The following is a 19,233-nucleotide window of genomic DNA, read 5'->3' on the forward strand; positions in this document are numbered from 1 at the left end:
ACAAGATTTGGCTTTTAGATTTTGTTTTTATAGTCGTTTTTGGTTGGTGAACATTTTATTTTGCTCATTTGCATGATGTGCTATATTAAAATTAACTAAGACCGTTCTAATTCATTAATCTATTTTTAAGTGTGATGCCCGTGTGCTTTAATAACACTAAAATAGGTAATCATTTGAAATAGTCATCACTGGGAACTTGCTAGTTCCTCCTCTTTGTGGTGGGTAGTTTCAAAATCCACTGCTTTTCTCTGCTACAGAAGACAATCCTTATACTCCTACCTACCAGTTTCCTGCATCTACTCCTAGTCCTAAATCTGAAGGTAATTAAAGGAAAATCATGTGCCTCTCTGTCGATGCTATTACTTTCTTTTCACATTGGGGTTTTTCCTGGTGGCTAAGGGCTGTCTCCCCCTCATTTGCTTCCCTTTAACCTTGCACTTGGTGGTGGTGTCCTGCTCCTTGCTGACTGTAATACTAGAGTCTACCCAGATGATGACTTAATCTTATTCCCTTCGAGTGTACATGACTAATGGGGTAGCTGATGGCCGCTTAGTTTTAATGCTGTGCACCTGTGGGGCTCTGGGAACAGCTGCCTGTACCCAACTACCCTGGCTTTGTATTGGTGATAGTCACAGGGTGCTGGTGGCAGGGCTGTGACTCAGGAGCTGAGTCATTATGACTGATGGGCAGGAGGTAGATGTGCCAGCTGTCAACAAGAAAATGTCCCAGTTCCTAATTTTTCAGTAGACCCGTTTTGTTGTGGACCCTCAGGGTGTATCTCCTTGATAAGAAATTCACAGAGAGGGCCTCCCTGGTGGCGCAAGGGATTAAGCACCGCACTATGAAGCAATTTGTAGCCTCTGCAGCACGAGTTCGATCCCCAGCTGGCCAGGAAACAACCCACTTGGCACAGCAGACCTCTCCTGTCTCACCCACCTCTCCCCTCAGCAGTGTATTTCAGTCAGTCTGCCTGTTCTGTTCACCATTCTGTCTGGTGAATCCTTTCACCCCCCCCTTACCCTGTATCTCTGGCCTGTACCCCGCTCTTATATGCATAATTAAATAAATCCTTAAAAAAATTAAAAAGAAAATTTAAAAAAAAATTCACAGAGAGTGCCTCCCCAGTGGCACAGCGGCTTGAGCACAGCACTGTGAAGCTGTCCACAGCCTCTGCAGCATGGGTTTGAGTCCCGGCCGGCCAGGGAGATTCCCACATGGCACGGCAGACCTCTCCTGTCGCACCCGCTGCTCCCCTCAGCAGTGCTTTCAATCTGTCTGCCTGTTCTCCTCCCAGCTTTGTCTCTGGTGAATTCCCTCACCCTCCTGCACCTCTGGCCTATACCCCAGCTATTATATAAATAAAAAAATAAATCTAAAAAAAAATAAAAGGTATTAAAAAAAAAAGAAATTCACAGAGAGGTAGGCAGGGCAGTCATGGTGGGAGATGACTCTTGAAAATAAAGGTTTTGACCATACTAGAAAGCATTTCACAAAAGAACTTTTAGGTATTTGGAACTGCTAAGAGGTATTCTTTTAAGGGACAAAAAAAGTCTAGGTATCAAAGGTTCTAAAAGTTGAGTTGAGGCAACACACTGTGTAGTATCCTAGCCCCACGGATTGTCTGAGCTTTAGATTCATGACCCAGAAATGGGAGTGGATGAGGTACACAAGAGGCAATTTCATTAAATGTTTTTCTAGGATGAGATGTTGAATGCTATGAACTTGGTGCATTCAAAAAGCACATTCACGTGATGTGCCTTGCGCTATCCTTGGAACTGAGGACAGAGCTATGGAAAAGACATGTCTTCTGTTCTCAGAAGTTCGCAAGTGGTAGGACATTAGGGAAGACCACTCATTGTACCTTGTCCGGTATGGGGTAGTTGCAAGAACATGTATCCAGGCCACTGAGTACCTTACTGGCACACAGTAGGTCCTCAGTAAACACCTGGAAAGTGCTAATGAGTACAGGTTTGTCACCATGGAACCAGAGTGCTTTCTAGGCACAAGCCCAGGACCACAAACACCTTAGTGTTGCTCTGCTCTAATTAGCCCAGCAAAACATCCCAGACGGCTGTCTCAGCACCGAGCAAGCCACCCACTCAGTCCTTCACAAAACTTTTATCCATCAGTTAGCATAGGTGAGATGACACTCTAGGATGTGTTGGATACAGTTTTAGTTAAACCATATTCCCTTTTTTGGTTTCCCTGTGAAGTGCTAGTTAGTTCCTAACCTTTCGTGCCTGGGGCCTATTTTTGTTTTGTTTTGTTTTTTTTTTTTTTTTTTAAGATTTATTTATTTATTTATACAAGCACTGGGTGCAGTCAGAAGTGCGGGAGGGTGAGAGAATTCACCAGAGCCAGAATGGGGAACAGAACAGGCAGACCTACGAAATACACTGCAGGGGAACAGTGGGCGTGGCAGGAGAGGTCTGTGCACCATGTGGGACCCTCGCAGGTGGCCGGGATCGAACTGGCGCTGCAGAGGCTGCGGGCAGCTTCGCAGCCCAGCGCTCAACTGCTGCGCCACCAGGGGAGGCCCATGGGGCCTATTTTGAACAAAAGGAAAGTCTTCCATATAAATCCAGATTTTAAAAAATTAAAATCTGTTGATTTAATTTTCACCAGTGACTTCCTCGCAGCCAACAAGAACCTGTTGGCTGTGAGATAACCTAGACTTTTTATCTTGGATTGCTGATTATACTCTTTCAGAACCATCATTTAAGAAACAACCCATTGGTTTGGATGACAGAGATTTGGGGGGGTCATTTTAACTAAATTTAGTTTTTGATTTGTGCATTATTTGTACTTGAGGATGCAACCCATTCATAAAAGAGGGTGTCCTTTAGGGAAGATATCTCAGGCACAGCCTGCCAGGAAGCATAGGTATGGTCAGAGGAAGATCTACCTGGAGAGCCTTGGCGGGGAGTGGTGACCCCTGTGGGACTGAAAGAATGCCCTAGGCCTCTCCCAGGTCTCACAGCAGCTTTCATGTCAACCTGGCTATGGACCTCAAGATTGGGCTTTGTGGCCTCACATGCAGAGCTGCCTGTCATCTGCTGCCACACTCAGCAGCCCTGCCTGACAGTGACGATTTGGTCACATCAAGTCAGGCACAAGAGGCAACTAGGGTTATTTTGCCTATAATCCTAAACAGTAAGAGATGACATGCTAACTTCTGACCCATAATTTAGGAAGCAGATCTTAGTATTTTTTTTTTCAAAGACCAAAAAGAAAGAGTCTTAAAAGGATGAAAAGGAAAAAATTAGATTGGACATAAAAAATGTATAATAACCAAGATGATTAAACTTTAGTGCAAATTTTTAAGATCCCTGGAGATCTTTTTAAAATAGAGTAGATTCCAGCTGTCACACATCCCCCCTCCCTAGGTGACAGACCCAGACACAGATCACTGATGTATTCAACTAGGGGGAGGCTTTTTACAAATGAGTGAAAGGTCTTAGGTCACTTTAAAAAATTTTGATTTATGTATTTAGGGGATAGGAGATTCTCTACTCTGTGTTGAGGTTGCCTGTGGGCTACAAGGGCTTCCTCAGCCCTGCCCTCGGTGCCACTCCATCCCCAGGCACTGCACACCTTTCTTCACCCTGGAAAGACCCATAAGCATCAGAGATTAGCACCCAGCAGAGCCTCTGGCCATAGATAGTAAGGAGGGTAAAAAAGCAGCTTAACTGAGAAATGTGCGCTATCATTCCGGGGTCTAACCCCTGGAGAGGGAGCAGACTGTTGTTGCTGCTGATTTTGTTTTGTTTCATTTGAATTCAGAATTTGAAATGAGCATTATTTGTAATAAACCTATCAAAACTTAGCCTCAGGGATGCTTCCTCTAGTGCTACTAGTTTACACAGTATAAAAACGGTATTTCTGAGTGTCTCAAAGCTGATCCTCCTCAATAGTGAAGGACTTTGAAAGCTTGTTTATGCCAGTTTAGTAGACCTCTTTTCTTTCCAACTACAGTGAAAAAGTAAACTTTTGGCCAGACATTCAGGAGATAGAGTTCTTATATCTTTTTTTAAAAGATTTATTTATGCATACAAGAACTGGGGTACAGGCCTGAGGTATGGGGGAGTGAGAGGATTCACCAGAGACAGAGTGGGGAACAGAACAGGCAGATTGACTGAAATACACTGCTGAGGGGAGCAGTGGGCGAGTCAGAAGAGGTCTGCTCCGCCATGTGGGTAGCTCCCTGGCCGGGGATCGAACTTGTGCTGCAGTGGCTGCAGATAGCTTCCTAGGTTGCATCTTAACCCCTTGCACCACCAGGGAGGCCCGAGTTCTTATATCTTAATGAAATCTAAAATGTACTTTTAAAGAAACTTATAAACTCCAGCAAGGATCAGTCATTTTATCTTCTTGTAGTCTTGAGACCACTGTATAGGACAGGAGTGGTGTTACCTTATAATTATTCCTTATTTGTGGGGCTAGTTGGGAGGGATTGGGGCTAGGAAATTTGGGAGGAGTAGAATAGATTCAGGACTTATTTGCTGTGATTTCACTACATACCTAGCCGCTAGAAAGATTATCAAAAATAAAAATAGATCATTGAAAATAAACTATTATTAAATAAATAAGTTATTTCCTTTGGAAATAAATAACTTTTGAAGTAAGACTAGTAAGCAAATGAGTTTTCCTTTATTTTTTTCCAACCTTTACTTTTTTCCACCTTTTCCTCTCCATCATTCCTCTCTGAGTCAAAGCTGCTTGTCTGGGAATTACACCCCAACTTCCTCATGTAGTGGGAGAAGCCACTATATCAGAAAGCTTGGGGAGCATGGGCAATGTTGTTAGAGAGTAGTGTCAGCCCAGCCTCTGCTGCTCCCAGACTGTGGACAGGCTGCTGGGAGGGTCTCCTCCAGGCTGCTGGAGGGTGCCCATGGTCTCTTCCCCAAGCAGGAGGGAGAACAAGCTGTGGAGAAACATTTTTGGAAATGCAGCCACTGCCTGTCCCCCTGCTCCCTGCCTGAGGAAGCAGCAGTGTAGGGTGACCAGCACCTCGACAGCTCACGACGGTAGCGCCATTCATAGCAATAGTCATGGCCACCACTGCAGTGACCCCATTTGTGACAAACACAAGGCTCCACACTGAGTTTGGTGATCTCATTCCCGTGCTCCCAGCAACCCCCTGAGGGGAGTCCTCACTTTCTCAGAGAAGTGTTAAGGCTCAGAAAGATTAAGTAATTAATGCAAGATTACACAGTAAGTGCCAGAGCCGGAGTTCAAACCCGGGTGCCCCACATGGACTTGTACTTACTCTGTTCTACTGCTCTCTGCATGAACCATTTCCCTTCCTTGCTACTCTCTGTGTTCTTAGTCACCCCCTTGCCGAGGGCCTGCTGGCGCCGGGCTCCAGTCTTCCAGCTTGCCCTACTTATGAGTCAGCCATCCTTCCCTCAGCTGCAGGAGCATCTCCCTACAATGGGGTGTGGGAATATGTAGTTAGCAAAGCTCTCCAAGTAATTCGACACAGGGCCAGAATTGAGAACCAAATGGAAGATGTTTTCAAATGATGCCTCAGTATCCACAGCAAAACCAAATAAATGGTGTGTGACTTCCAGCTCCATGGCCCACGAGAACCCATTTGGCTGGGTCAGGGTAAAGGGCTGTCAGCCAGAGCTGAAGTCCCAGAGACCAGCTTCCCCTTCGCTTCCAAGGCTGGCAAGTTGGTGATGGCCACTGCCCCCTCCTGGTGAAGTGACTCAGGATCCCACCTCTGGGCATTGCCAGCTTGTGGTGACCGGTCTCTTCATAGTGGTTTGTTTCCTTGAGCTTTTTCCTTATTCCTAGATGAGGATGCACTCAGGCTAGTGTTTGAGGAGGTGAGTTTTCCCAGGCACATCTATATTTGAGTTAAAATATTCTTCTACTGGCCTTACAGGATTTCTAAGAATAGCCTTATTTTGCTTGAGTTCAAGAAAATATAGTTCTATTGTGAAGATGCCTGGCCAGGATCTGTGCCTCCTGCCCGAAACTCCCACTCAGCCAGCCCAGAGGAGGGGCTGAACCGCCCCGTCACCTTTGCTCCCCTAACTGGAGCTGCCCAGAAGGTCTCTGCCTGGCAGCTGTAGAAGTCTTTCACTGGCCTGCAGGACAGTGCAGAGACAGTAGCAGTCACTCCCTTCCCACCACGAGCTCCAGAAATGCCACGGGAGGTGAGGACGGTGAGTCTGCCCCAGCCCTCTGGTCTTCGCAAGCATTCACCCCTTTCCTTTTCACCTCACTCTCTCCTGCTCTTTCAGAGTCTATTTTTCCCGCACATCTGTCTTCTGTAGCTACTCTGGACTCTATATTGATCCTTCGTCTTTTAAAATTTGATTGCCTTTAACCAGAACATAACTTCGCGAATCTTTCCTAAGCTCCTGGCTGTTCCTAACCATCCTACCATTTCCCTTTTTGCTTATTTTTCCTCTCCAGTCCTGCCCAGGCTTCGTGCCAACCTTTGCATCTCTCTCTCTTCATTTGTGGCGTGTGTATCTATCTTGACCCCTTTATAGCCTTTCTCTTCCTAAGTGTGTGGAATCAAGCAGGAGAAGGAATTAATTTAAGCAGTAAAAAAAAATTGTGAGCCTTTGGTATTAGGAAATTGAGCCATTAGTGTTAGAAAAAATAATCTTAAGTTAAAGGGCCTAAAAATGCATAAAATTGAAATTTAACTGATAACAGGCAAGCCAGTAGGCAAATACTGCTTTTTTGCCTATCATCCCATTTTTCAGTTACATACTGTAAGTAGATCAACTGTTGTCTACAAGTACTTTCTCCATTGGCTTTAAGACTGATATAAATTCTCAAAAACAAACCCAGAAAGGGGCTTTTTTTAGAGGTTCATTTAAAGTCATTGTGGTTGAAAAGGCAATTATGTGCCTCCTGGCAGTTATAGGAGAGTAGTTGTCCCCAAATTGAGCTCCTAGGGACAGATTGACAAAGAGGAATCATTGGTGTGGAAACCTCAGAGCCCAGTGGGGGCCTCCGGGGCCTAGAAGTAAGTTGTTCACCATGACTCAATCCCACTTAGTTTTGGGGCTTCTTGGAAGTCACTGGCACAGAAAGTCCTGCCAAGCTTGGATGTTTGCTGCTTGGGACTGTGAGGGGAACAGGGAGCATGTTGGCTCCATCATGAGCAGGAATCACAAGGTCCCAGCTCAGCTGAGCCCACCGTGGCGTAGTTTTAAAGGACCCCTGGAAAAATGAAGCAGGATTTCAGACAGACAATGTCTACATATCCAGGCAACTTGGAAAGCATTTCAATTAATGTCTGCACTGTGGTGGAAACATATGCTCCATCTGGGCAGCTCTTGTGTATAGAAATAAGAAGTGTGACCCTAATGCCCAACTTCCCCATTCATTGGTAACTGACTTCATACCCACCGACCTTTGTATGGACTTAGCTTGCCGGGAAAGTTTGCAAGTGGTACCAAATGGGAGATACAGCGAGAGTGACTCAGCTTTACTCTTTGTTCCTGAAGACCAGCAGGAGGAAAACTAGAAGTATGGTTTGGGTAACTCAGAAAACTTGCCTTGGTGTCATCACCAAGTTGGGGGTGATGCAGAAAAATAGGGCAAAGGCTTTGAGGACTGGGAGTCCCTCCAGTCAGCACTGCTGGGCTTGACTTGAGTTTCAGAACAACACCTCCCTGCCTCTTCCATAATAAAGACTGTAATGTAGTAGCCACAATTGTTGACAGGATTGAGCTCATGAGACTAGGGGCAGACAACAATAGAACAGATAACCATCCCCACCATAGAGCTTCCAGGGGGCAGAGAGAAGGGGGCTCAGACCTTAAATCCATTCCTGCTGTGTCTCTTTCTCACTGTGGGGCTAAGCACAGATTCCTTAATCTCCCTGGGCCTTAATTTCCTTGTCTATATGGTGAGATATTTATGTATCTTCTAGAGTGGTTTTGCAAGGCTTAGATGAGGTATTAGTAAATTATCAACTGCCACTGGGCACTTAATAATGCGAGCTGCTGTTATTATTCTTTGTAAGTATAGGTAAAATTTCCATTAGATTTGCAAGACATACATAAAAAATTAAAGGAATAAATTGCTTTATTTATCCCCTGGGATGACCCTAATTGCCAAAGTTCAGATGAATGCACACAACTTCAGTTTGTCCTTTCAAAAGTCAATAAACTGAAAACCGTGTATCAGACCCAGATCCTGTGGACACCATGAAGAATGAAGAGCTTGTTCCCTCCCAGATGCCCCTGCCCTGTTACCCCTGGGTGGTTGTGGTTGATTTTCCCACCTACACCAGATGAGAAATAGCTTTAAGCACATTCAGTCACTGAGGTTGCTCTGTTGCCTTCATTCCCCCGTCTTCTCTACTTCTGTTTTTCAAAATACGTAAGTTGTTTCACTCCCTAAGTTGTGCTATTTTTTTCCATCTTCTAAGAACTATTTCTCCTTTTCCAACATCTTCTAGAATTCCACATTTGAATGCTCTAGGGAGAAAGTTTTTTTTTAACATCCTAGGTTTTTTTTTTTAATGTTTGAATATTTATTTATTTATTTATTTATGTATTTTTAGAGTAATTGACCTTATAACCTTGTGATTTTTTTTTAAAGATTTATTTATTTATTTATTTATACAAGCACTGGGTACAGTCAGAAGTGTGGGAGGGTGAGGGAATCAGAGTGGAGAGAGTCAGAGTGGAGAGTAGAGCAGGCAGACCAGAGCCAGAGTGGGGAGCAGAGCAGGCAGAAGGACCGAAGTACACTGCTGAGGGGAGCAGCGGGTGGCAGGAGATGTCTGTGCGCCATGTGGGACCCTCACCCAGTGGCCGGGGATCGAACCAGTGCTGCAGAGGCTGTGGGCAGCTTCGCAAGCCAGCACTCAACCGCTGTGCCACCGGGGAGGCCCTAAATGTTTGAATATTTAAGGCCATTTTCTCCCCATTTGCCTTTTACCTCAAGAGCCTACCTAGTTGTAGTTAGAAATTAACCCATACTTTATCATCTACCAGTAGGCTGCAATTTCTCTATGATTCAAAAATATTTGGGGTTTTGAATTAAAATACTAGGCTGGATTTTAAGCAGTACATGCATGGGTTCTGCAGCTAATTTTCCATCTGACTGTCATTTTACCAATCAGATCCCTGCAGTCAAAGCTGATTTTTTTTTCTTTGACATTATGACATCTTTTCAATACAGTATTCAGAGTTGTGTCAAAAAAAAAAAATCAAAAAAAACAGGCAACATAAATTAGATCAGTACTTCAAAATATTTATGGTTAAATAAGCTTCCTTACTCAGTTTATAACAGGGAAAGACTTGCTATGTTGGTAGAAGGACCTTAAGTCATGTTTAACTTTGATATTGACTGATTCATATCCTTAAAGCAAAAGAGGGAGGGAGAGAGAGAGAAAGAGGGAAGGATCCAGTTGTTACCTGATGCATTTCCTTTATTTCATCTTGAAGAGACCAGCGACAAATAAAAATGGAGAGAGGAGAGGAGGGAATAGGTAGGGGCTATGGGTAGACGCTGTCCAAATTTGAATAATACTTTGCTCAGAATAATATTGTTAACTTTATTTACATTTCATAAAACTTCATGACCTTTTCTGCTCTGATACTTAAAACTATTTGCATAGAGATAAGGACTTGATTAACACTTAATCATTAACATATTATATTGGATTCTTTGACTTACCTTCTCACTTTAGTTCATATGCTTTGTTGGAGTTGTTGTAGAGTTAAGGGAAGGAGTGGGTTCTTTGTTCCATATCTATGAAGTCTGATTCCAGGTCAACAAGAGGTTAGAGACTGGGAAAGGCTGTTCCAGCCCCCAAGTCTTGTTAGAGAAATGCTCTGGAGAGATCCCTGTGGGCGGAATAGCCAAGTAACCAGCATTTTCAGGACAGCCCCAGTTTAGAGAACTGTTCCCTGGGTGTGCCATGAGGGGATCAGATCTTGACTCAGTGCTGCGAGTCTTCGAGCCCCAGTGTTCAGCCTTTTCGGGCTGCTCGGCCCTGGAGGTCCATCTCACACCATGAAAACCCTGTGAGTTTGGTTTGTTTCAGTCACAGTTTAGACACACACCTGGAGCAGCACCTTTGCTGAGCAAACCATATAACCACGTCTGCCACGGGCATGTGTCTTCTAAGGAAGGAAAGAAACCAGGTTGAAGTGGAATCAAAATGAATGATTGGGGGCTTCCTCAAACTGTTTCCTTCGTGGCAGAACCACTTAAAAATTGACTATGGAACCTTAGCATATTAAACGGTCCCAGCAGAGGTGGGGAGCTAGAAACCCCACCTCTGGGCCTCCCCATCCATGTAGTCACAGGCCTTTTTGCACTCATCAGGCTAGACCAGCTGCTTCCAACTCAGCCTGCTGGGAACCCTGGGTTCCAGCTTTGGCTGTAGAAACGAGGACGGTCTTGGGCTTTTTGTCCCCTTGCTTTGCTTGGTGGCAGGTTGGCAGTCACTCCCAGGTGTTGTGAATGAACCCCTGGGCCGCAGGCCTGCGGTCCTCTTTGGTGAGGTGGGCTCCTTTCCAGTGGGGTTTGCTGTGGGGTAGCTTCCAGTGCTTGATCCTCTCCGCGGGCTCCCTGTGTGGCTGGATTCCAGTGCAGGGCTGTGACGGGGACACGTCACTTGGTTCTCTGACCTTAGCCAGATTCCTCCTGATTACACTTTGTTTTGTTCAATAGATGATGATTCAGATCTGTACTCTCCTCGATACTCCTTTTCTGAAGACAGTAAGTGATTTAGAATTTCCTGCTTGTGGGGGAGGAAAGGATGGTGGTGGGTGAGGGAAGACATCTCCCTCTTTTCAGTTTTTATTGGTTTTAAATGTCTTTTGTACGTACTTTCCTTCTCCAGCAAAATCTCCTCTTTCTGTGCCTCGCTCAAAAAGTGAAATGAACTACATTGATGGTGAGAAGGTGGTTAAGAGGTCAGCCACACTTCCCCTTCCGACCCGCTCTTCCTCACTAAAATCTAGCCCAGAAAGGTAAGTGCTCCCTTGTCCACAGTAAGCTTGTGATTTTCAGTTGTCAGTTGTCATACACAACTTTCCAGTAAAGTATAATCTCTCCTCCTGCCACATCAGCAGCTTTGGGCCCAGGAGTTGGAGACCTGATTTGAATCTCTGTTCTGTTGCCTGTTAGCCATGATTTACTCTTCCATATTTCAATGTCCTCATCTGTAAAACGGGGCAAACCTTGCTTTGATAGGGGATGTTTGCAAGGTTAAAATGAGATGATGTGTATAACGTTTCTAGTAATTCCTGGCTCACAGTATGGGCTACACTCATGTTGGCTACAATATCATCACATTTTACCTTTTCTCCTGAGAAATCTTGGCTGTAAGATTTGTTGTGTTTTCATACTCAGCATGCATACTGATGGGCCCCTAGCAGAAAATGTACTTTAAAAGTGAAGCTACACATTTTAACATGTTCATTTATGCAACACATTGTTAAGACAGAAGGCTAGGCTCAGACTGCTTCTCATGATGACATTAGTCATCGCTTATTGCCTGCACTGAATGACTTGATTTTCTCTTATTGAATTCTTATGCACAGTGGAGCCGTCTTCTTAACGCTGTCTGCACTGGGGTCTCATGCATTTCCCAGCTCCATCTCCAACCACTTCTCCACACAAAAAAAGACTAGCCAAACTAAATTTTTCCTTAAATATACACTCAGTTTCATACCTACATACCTTTTCCATCTTCACAGACAAATGAATGCCTGTTTTTAAAGCCCCACACATATTTAAGTGGCATCTACCTGATGAGTTTGATGATTAATTTAAAGGGAGACTGGGCATGCCCGTAAATCCATGACCAGTGCATTCATCAGTATCTCTGTGCAAGATGAGCCAGATGTTATGGAGGAATTCAAGCATAGATTATTCATTGCCCCTGCCATAAAAAAATTAATATAAGTACAGTGTAAAAATGTAATCACTTACATGTATAAAAATTGCTGGCAATATTCAATATCCTGCATCCTCTGGAACCCATCAGGGGATGCCTGCTTCAGTATCTGTGCCCAAGGCTTTGGTGTTAAGTGTGGAATAGGGAAGAACATATGAAAACAGCTAATAACATTTATTGAGTGATTAGTGGGGGCCTGGTGCTCTGCTAAGTGATTCACAGGTACTACCTCATTTAACCCTTCAGATGAGGAAGGTGAGGCAGCCAAAGGTCAAGTGCTTGGCCCAGACCCCCTGGCAGCAAGGACTGGAGCAGAGCTCTCAGCCACAGCTCACTGGCTCCCGAGCTGTGTTCTCTGTCACTGCACTAGCATGAGTGGGAAGCACAGGCATGCTTAGGGTATGAAAGTAGAGCACGGTGAAGGATTTTTCGAGAGCAGGTGTTGTTGCTTCTTTCTCCATCCCTTCTTCTCTTCTCTGCTTCCTGGTGTCCAGTTTTGAGCAGAGAACACCTCAAGCCTTTTATGAAACCAACACAGAGATTTAACTGATTGTTAAAAGCTTCACCCTGAGTCTGATTCTATGCTTCGGATATAAAAAAATTCCTTGATTAGACTATTGTTAGCGAAAGTCAGAGCGTGTCGGATGCCACTTTTCATGAAAATAGCTCTAATAGGATTTTCTTTCTATAGAAACGACTGGGAGCCCCCAGATAAGAAAGTGGATACAAGAAAATACCGTGCAGAGCCCAAAAGCATTTACGAATATCAGCCGGGCAAGTCCTCCGTTCTGAGCAACGAGAAGATGGTAATGTGCTTATTCAAGTTCTTTTGTCTCCCCCTCCATGCTCTTTAATCCAGATGCATTGTGCACTTGGGTTACGTTCTGTCTCCCTTGAGATAGATTTGCTTTGTTTAGAAGACAATGAAGAAAAAATGAAGTATTTTTAACCCTTCTCTTTTTTGCAGTGTTCATAAAATAAGTTCTGCTTTGAAAGAATCCTCTTATTGTGGCTTTGTTGCCTTTTTTGTGCATGATTTTAACTCATTTTAATTTTCCTACTAATGTAAAGATTGATTCTGATGTTGTCTTTATTTAAACATTAACCATTAATTTATCAGGCTTATGACTAACTGGGTTAAAGTCAGTTTTTGTGAGTGACTCTTATATGAAGATGCATCAATTTTGGAGAAGTTGCTACTGTGTCACTAACAGCTAAATAATTATGATATTATGATTTGGAAAAAAAAAAGCCTCAGGATGTTAGATTATGTCTTTTTGGAGTCTCTTTTCTGACAAGTGCAATATTGAGCGCTAATTTCCTATTCAATCTGATTTATGGTTCCCAACAGAAGTTCACCTCTCCAAGCAACTTAGGTGGGGAAAATGGCCTATAAGGGCATAGCAGACACCCAGGGAAAGCAGCCTTTTTTGTAAAACAGGGATTTTTACAAACTGCTTAGTTTCATACCTGCCAATCATATTTCCTTTTATTCACCCCTCATTTGAAAATCTGGTTCAGAATTCTGATCATGGTTAAAGGGATTCTCTCACATTCCATAAACATTGCAGTCCTCCTGCCGTGCCAGCAGGATGGAATTATCATGCTGGGGATTGGTTTTTATTAATCTGCTGTTACCACACTGAGTTCAGAACAAGCAGACCTGAAATGCAGGTTCAAATTATTTTCCCTCCACCTCTTCTGCTCTACATGTTACTAAGGAATAATTGATTTGACTTTTACTGAAATAATAATGCAACATCTTTAAAAGCACTAAGGGATTCATTATTTTAATTAGAGAAAAAGGTCAACAGTTCACAGAAATGCCTTAGAATAGTCATTCTTCAGCATTCACTGCGCATCTGTTATTTTAAGCAAAAAGTTCAAGGAGAAGCAGAGAATTTTGCCTCTGGTTCCCCTCTTCACTGCAGAGTCTCTCTAATGAAGATAATAAACACAGATGATAGCCTTCCATGCAGGTGTGGCTGGAAGGAAAGTAACATTCTTGGGGTATGGTCCTGCCACTTGTATAACAAATGGGGGCACCAGGCCTTCAGGTGTTTTGTTTGGGTGGTATTATTGTTCATAGATGCTCCTTGTTTTTAAGACTTGCCCATTTTCTTAGCTTCCTTTTCTCCCCTCCTTTCCTTGGTTCCTCATATTCTGATCACTATTCAGAACTAGGAAAGAATCAACGTGACTCTGTGTTTCTCATTGACACCATGGTGGTTAAGTATCTCCCATACCATAGTTCTTGGGATCGTTTTTACAGGCCCTGAAAAGTAACACCTCTCTCTCCCCTCTGGGACCCTCTTCATGGTGTTGGGGGGACCATGCCCAGAGATAGCAGACATCATCTGGTGTTCTACACAGGAAGCTCTCTGTGCTGTACCAGGCCCGAAGTAGAACCAATAATTGAGGGCCTTTCACCCAATTTAGCACTGTTATTCCAAAGAGAAAGTTTTCATTTTAGAGAAAAATTTCAGTGAAATCTCCGTTTTTTTCCATGATCTATTCTTCACAGTAGTTGAATTAGTCCTTTATATTTTTTTCCTACTATTTTTGCCACATGATTGCAAAAGTTGGCATGTGAGTTTCAGTGTGAGTTTTGCCTTTTGGGATCCAGTATCTGGTCTGCCAGCATTTCAGGACTTCCCACTGCTGCCACCACACACACATGCACGTGCGTGTGCACGTGCACACACACACATACACACACTTTGTTGCTGCTAACTGTGGAGAATTACGCTAACTAGTGGCAGATGTAGAATCTAAGTCTGCTCTCAGACATGCACAACTCCTTTTGGAAAAAAATAAAACAATGTGCTTATTATCATCGTCAACATTATTTGATAATTTACAGGAGTCATGTCAGCTGTGTAAATGGGCACGTCTACTTGTGAGAAGGCCTGAATATAGACTACAGGCTGCCCTAGACCCATTTTGTCTCTGGACCATCCCAGATGGATGAAACACTGTACTGCCTTCAAATCCCCCCAGGACACTTACAGCCTTAGGACCTGTTCAGCTATTTGGCAAGCTTGTATGAGTTCTTCATAACGACTTAGTCCCCTTCTTATCAGAGCATGAATCCATTTCCTTCTCTTTCAGACTTGGCAGTAGAGATCTGTTGGGCTGTGCCTATTTGGTCAGAATGGCCCTTTTCAAACTTTGTTCATGTATATTCCCTCCAAAGTCCCTAATAACTTCTTTGGCTCAATTCAACAAATATACGGAGAATAACTTTTATGTTCCCAGTCCTGGGACAGATGCTGGGGTCCATGTCCCCATAGGATTAGAGAGAAAAGGATAGGCATTCAAATAATAAAGTGGATACCATATATATTTACATGTACGAAACAAGGGGATTTACCCCACTTGGTTTCTTCCCTCTCCATAGTCACTTTGTATTCCTGCCTGGCTTCTCAAGTTAGGTCACCCCTGTTTTAGCTTGGACTCATCTGCAAAGTTAGTGGGTCTACCACTCCATAGGCAGAGTAGCAGTGAAATATAGTATAATGTAATAAGCATTGGACTAGGAATCAAAAGATTTGAGTTTGAATAAAATTCAGACTCCGCGTTGTTTCTTGGAGCGGGCCATTCAACCTAGCTGAACCTCATTGTTTTCATCAGTAAAGTAGAAGTTTTATCTGGCCTGCCAAATTTGCTGAAGTATTGAGAGGGTCAATACAATAATGTGGGCATGAGACATACGAACATTATGCAGTGCTGTGCAGATCCAATGCCCCATGCAGATTATTGAATTAAAATTGGAAGCTAGTCTCTAGCTCCTGTCCAAGCAGCAGAACTTAGAACAGATATTTTCCTGGCAAGTCACCTGCCCATCCCAAGACTTTTGTCCAGCTGGGACACGTAGCAGAGGACTTAGCTTGGCATTGTGGAACCTGCCTTGCCTGCCATCACAGAGGCCCTGCCACATGTCAGGAAGGCTGTTCTCCATTTGTCCCTCCCACAGCTGGATCTGCAGCTGAGTTATGAATGGTAGAATCAAATGCAGATTTTGTGTGACTATCCTTTTCACTTTGTCTCTGGACCGCTCCAGGACTGAGGCTGCTATTCAGGGCCCAAACTAGTTGACATACCTTCGGATTGAATCCTTAGTGCACTTTTAACCTTAGCAGTAAAATAGTGTGCAAACGACCTTTGCTGAAATGGGTTCATTCTTTCAGGATTGAATACCAAAACAGGCAGGCAGTTTCCTGAAAAATTAAAAAAGCCTAACTTATTCCCAGAGAGCATTTATAAATAGTCTTTTAAAATAATAAACATGACAGGTTTCGTGGAGCCTCATCATATAAGGATCTAGGACATTCTGGTATCTACACTAGCTCTCCTGAATAGCTGTGTCCTTATAAGATATCGCACCTCCTTTTTCTGAATAAATACAGAATCCATTATTTTATATAATTTCTGCTTCCATGGAGAAGGAGCAAGCCTTCTTCAAGACTTAAGCTCTAACTCCCCAAAGACAGTCAGAGGAGGTTTGAATCTGGGTGCAAAGGACACTCAATATACATTTCCCTCTGGTTTCAACTAACTTAGGTTCAGTAAATTTCAATTAGGGGGAAATTCTCTGTCATATCCTCCTGTATTTAAAGCAAAAGTAGAGGACTGCCCTGGTGGCCTAGGGGCTAAGTCTCAGTGCTATCACCGCTACAGCCTGAGTTTGGTCCCCGGACAGAGAGCTGACCCACATGGTGAAGCAGACCTCTCCTTTCTCACCCGCTGCTCCGCTCAGCAATTGTATTTCAGTAGATCCACCTGTTCTGCTCCCCACTCTGTCTCTGGTGAATCCTCTCATCCCCTGCACCGCTGGCCTATACCCCAGTTCTTCTACCCACAAAAAAATTTAAAAAACAAAGCAAAAGTAGAAATAATGGCAAAGAGTCTTCTAAGGATTTTAGAAAGGATTGGCAAAGGTCACTGAGAAATTTTACAGCCATTTCTACAAACTGCAAATGGCCTGTGACCCCAGCCTCGGGACTTGCTGTCTTCCTCCTGTGTTGTAGCCCGAGGGAGTGAAATGCCTTATGTCTTGTTTTACTCAATGGAAAATATGTACATTTTATATTTCATGTCAGAAAATCACCATGTCTCTCATGACTATCGAGGTTTTTGAAACGTACATGTATATGAATTTAATTAAGCTGTGAGCCACTGACACTTTCATCTGATGTGAACATGTCTCTAGTGTATTAAGGGGGAAGCCTGATTTGCTTTCCAGGCATTCACTTTCCAACTAATTATTTCCAGAAATACATGTTATTCCACAGAGCAAAGTACCAGAACTTGATAAATATTTGATTAAATATGAAATCCCATGGAATCAAATGATCAGATTGTGTGAACTACCTCTTAGAGTTATATAAAGGGAGAAATCTAATTTATTTTTGTAACATAACCCAGAAGTTTTTTCCCCCTGTTGTTCTGTTACCTGTCTCGTTCAGCTTTTCCCCTACTTTATTTTCTCCCAGCTCTTTGACATTTGTTAGAACACTAAGTATATTCTGTCTGTATTCATCCCCACGGATGCTTGTTTAAAATGTTTTTTCACTTGTGTCTTCTGTTTTTCCTATGTCATCTTTCACTATACTGTGTGTGGGACATGGTTTCTCACCTACTCATGTGCCATTAAAGATGCAGTATTAACAAACTGGCTTCTATAAAGTATCCATATTTGCATTTATTTTGAAACCCTTAAGGCAGCCTTGCAAATAAGCACTAAAACCGTACTAGTCCATAAAAATTGTTTGCTCTACTCACCTGGCACAGACGGCTAAATGTTTGGTGTGCTCACCAAGTGATTTGCTTGTAACTAATAGTTTTTTGTAAAGAGGAAATAAGGCTTTTCTTTTCTCCCCCAGTGCTGACAATTATTAAGGATGTTGTGCCCACACTGGACGCGTTGTGGAGGGCAGCAGTGTGGTGGAGTTCTCCAAGTGCAGTCCCTTTGCCTTCTGCCTGAGGACTGAGAAAGATTCATTCACTGCGCCCACCTCAGTTTGTTTCTATATATCATCCTCTCCCACCTGTTTCAGCGCCTTGCTGTTGCTGCTGTCAGCCAGAATGGAGGGGTGCTGCTGCTGCTGAGTGCAGTTGCTGTATAAGCCGGGAAACCTCTGCATCTCTACTGGCCTGTTCCTATGTAATCTTTGCATAATGTTATCCTTCTCTCTCTTCCATTTCCCTGTCACCAACCCCTATAGAGTCGGGATATAAGCCCAGAAGAGATAGATTTAAAGAATGAACCTTGGTATAAATTCTTTTCGGAATTGGAGTTTGGGAAACCGGTAAGTTAATAGCTTCAGTGGTTATAGACACCTTTTTAAATGATGCTGTTGATGCATTGTTGCTGCTAAAGAATCACACCTCTGTGGAGGGAATTCAGGAAGTGGAAAGCAGCCGTGTCCGTGGTCAGTAATGGGATTATCTATTCCCACTCCAACCCGTAAGCTTTCCATTGCTTTACTTCACCAAGAAAGGGGCATGAGCTCTGGGGGTATTTGTTGCCAGAAAAGTCCAGAGAGACATGACGAATCGTCACTTATCTTTGCACCTCCCGCCACTAGCAGTAAATATCACCGGTCTGTGGATGGCCTTTTTTCAGCTGTTGGTCCAGTTTCTTGATGAGACAAGCAGGGAAATGCATTACACACCGCAGACAGGCATTGTCATGGCCAAAAGTGACATTTTAAAAAGCACACAAGCAAGGGAAATGCCCAAGTAGGCCAGTGGGCCTCTCTCTGCACATGTGATCCACGAATACAACCCCATTGTGTAGGGAAAGGGTTCTCTGAGTTAGGATAATTGTTCCTAAAATTTGATATGAAAGTTAAGAACGCTAGCAACTTTAGTGTTCAACCAAACATTCTGAAGATTCCCTATAATGTGTCTGAGCTGGATTTGGTACAAACTGATTTTTAGCACTTCAAGGAGGATTTTCTTAGCCCTGCAGCCAAAAGAACACAAAACATAAAGGACCCTCAAGCTCATTTTTCCACTGGAGATGACAGGAAACTAACTTTTAAGCTCCATTTACTTTAAACTCTTTAGATTGTTACAAGTGCAGAGAGAATTAAAATTTTCTATTAGGTGTTTGAGACTTTAAACATTGAATCAGCTCTTGAATCACTGTGGTTTGGGATGATAGTTATATTTGCAGAAAGTTGTTAATTTATTCATTGAGTAAAATGTTAAATTCCATGATGTGTATTTTTCATTAAGTCGAGGACAAAAAGAAATTAAGCAGGTTCTCTAGAACTTCTAATTTGATTTGCTGATGCTGAGCCTTGTTTGAGAATTCAGGCATCTTCTGA

General features: G+C 43.2%; 1 protein-coding gene across 1 annotated transcript in view; it reads left to right on the top strand.

Moving 5' to 3' along the window:
- LOC119234212 (sorbin and SH3 domain-containing protein 1-like) overlaps window positions 1-19,233 on the top strand; it is a 182,942-nt gene that overhangs the window by 145,293 nt on the left and 18,416 nt on the right. Inside the window, 4 exon segments of the mRNA XM_054690406.1 lie at window positions 10,666-10,713; window positions 10,838-10,967; window positions 12,588-12,702; window positions 18,124-18,207. Of these exon segments, the coding sequence (XP_054546381.1) occupies window positions 10,666-10,713; window positions 10,838-10,967; window positions 12,588-12,702; window positions 18,124-18,207 (377 nt within the window).

Source organism: Talpa occidentalis, unplaced genomic scaffold (assembly GCF_014898055.3).
Source record: "Talpa occidentalis isolate TD23 unplaced genomic scaffold, MPIMG_talOcc4v2.1 talOcc4.8, whole genome shotgun sequence".
Taxonomy (NCBI): domain Eukaryota; kingdom Metazoa; phylum Chordata; class Mammalia; order Eulipotyphla; family Talpidae; genus Talpa; species Talpa occidentalis.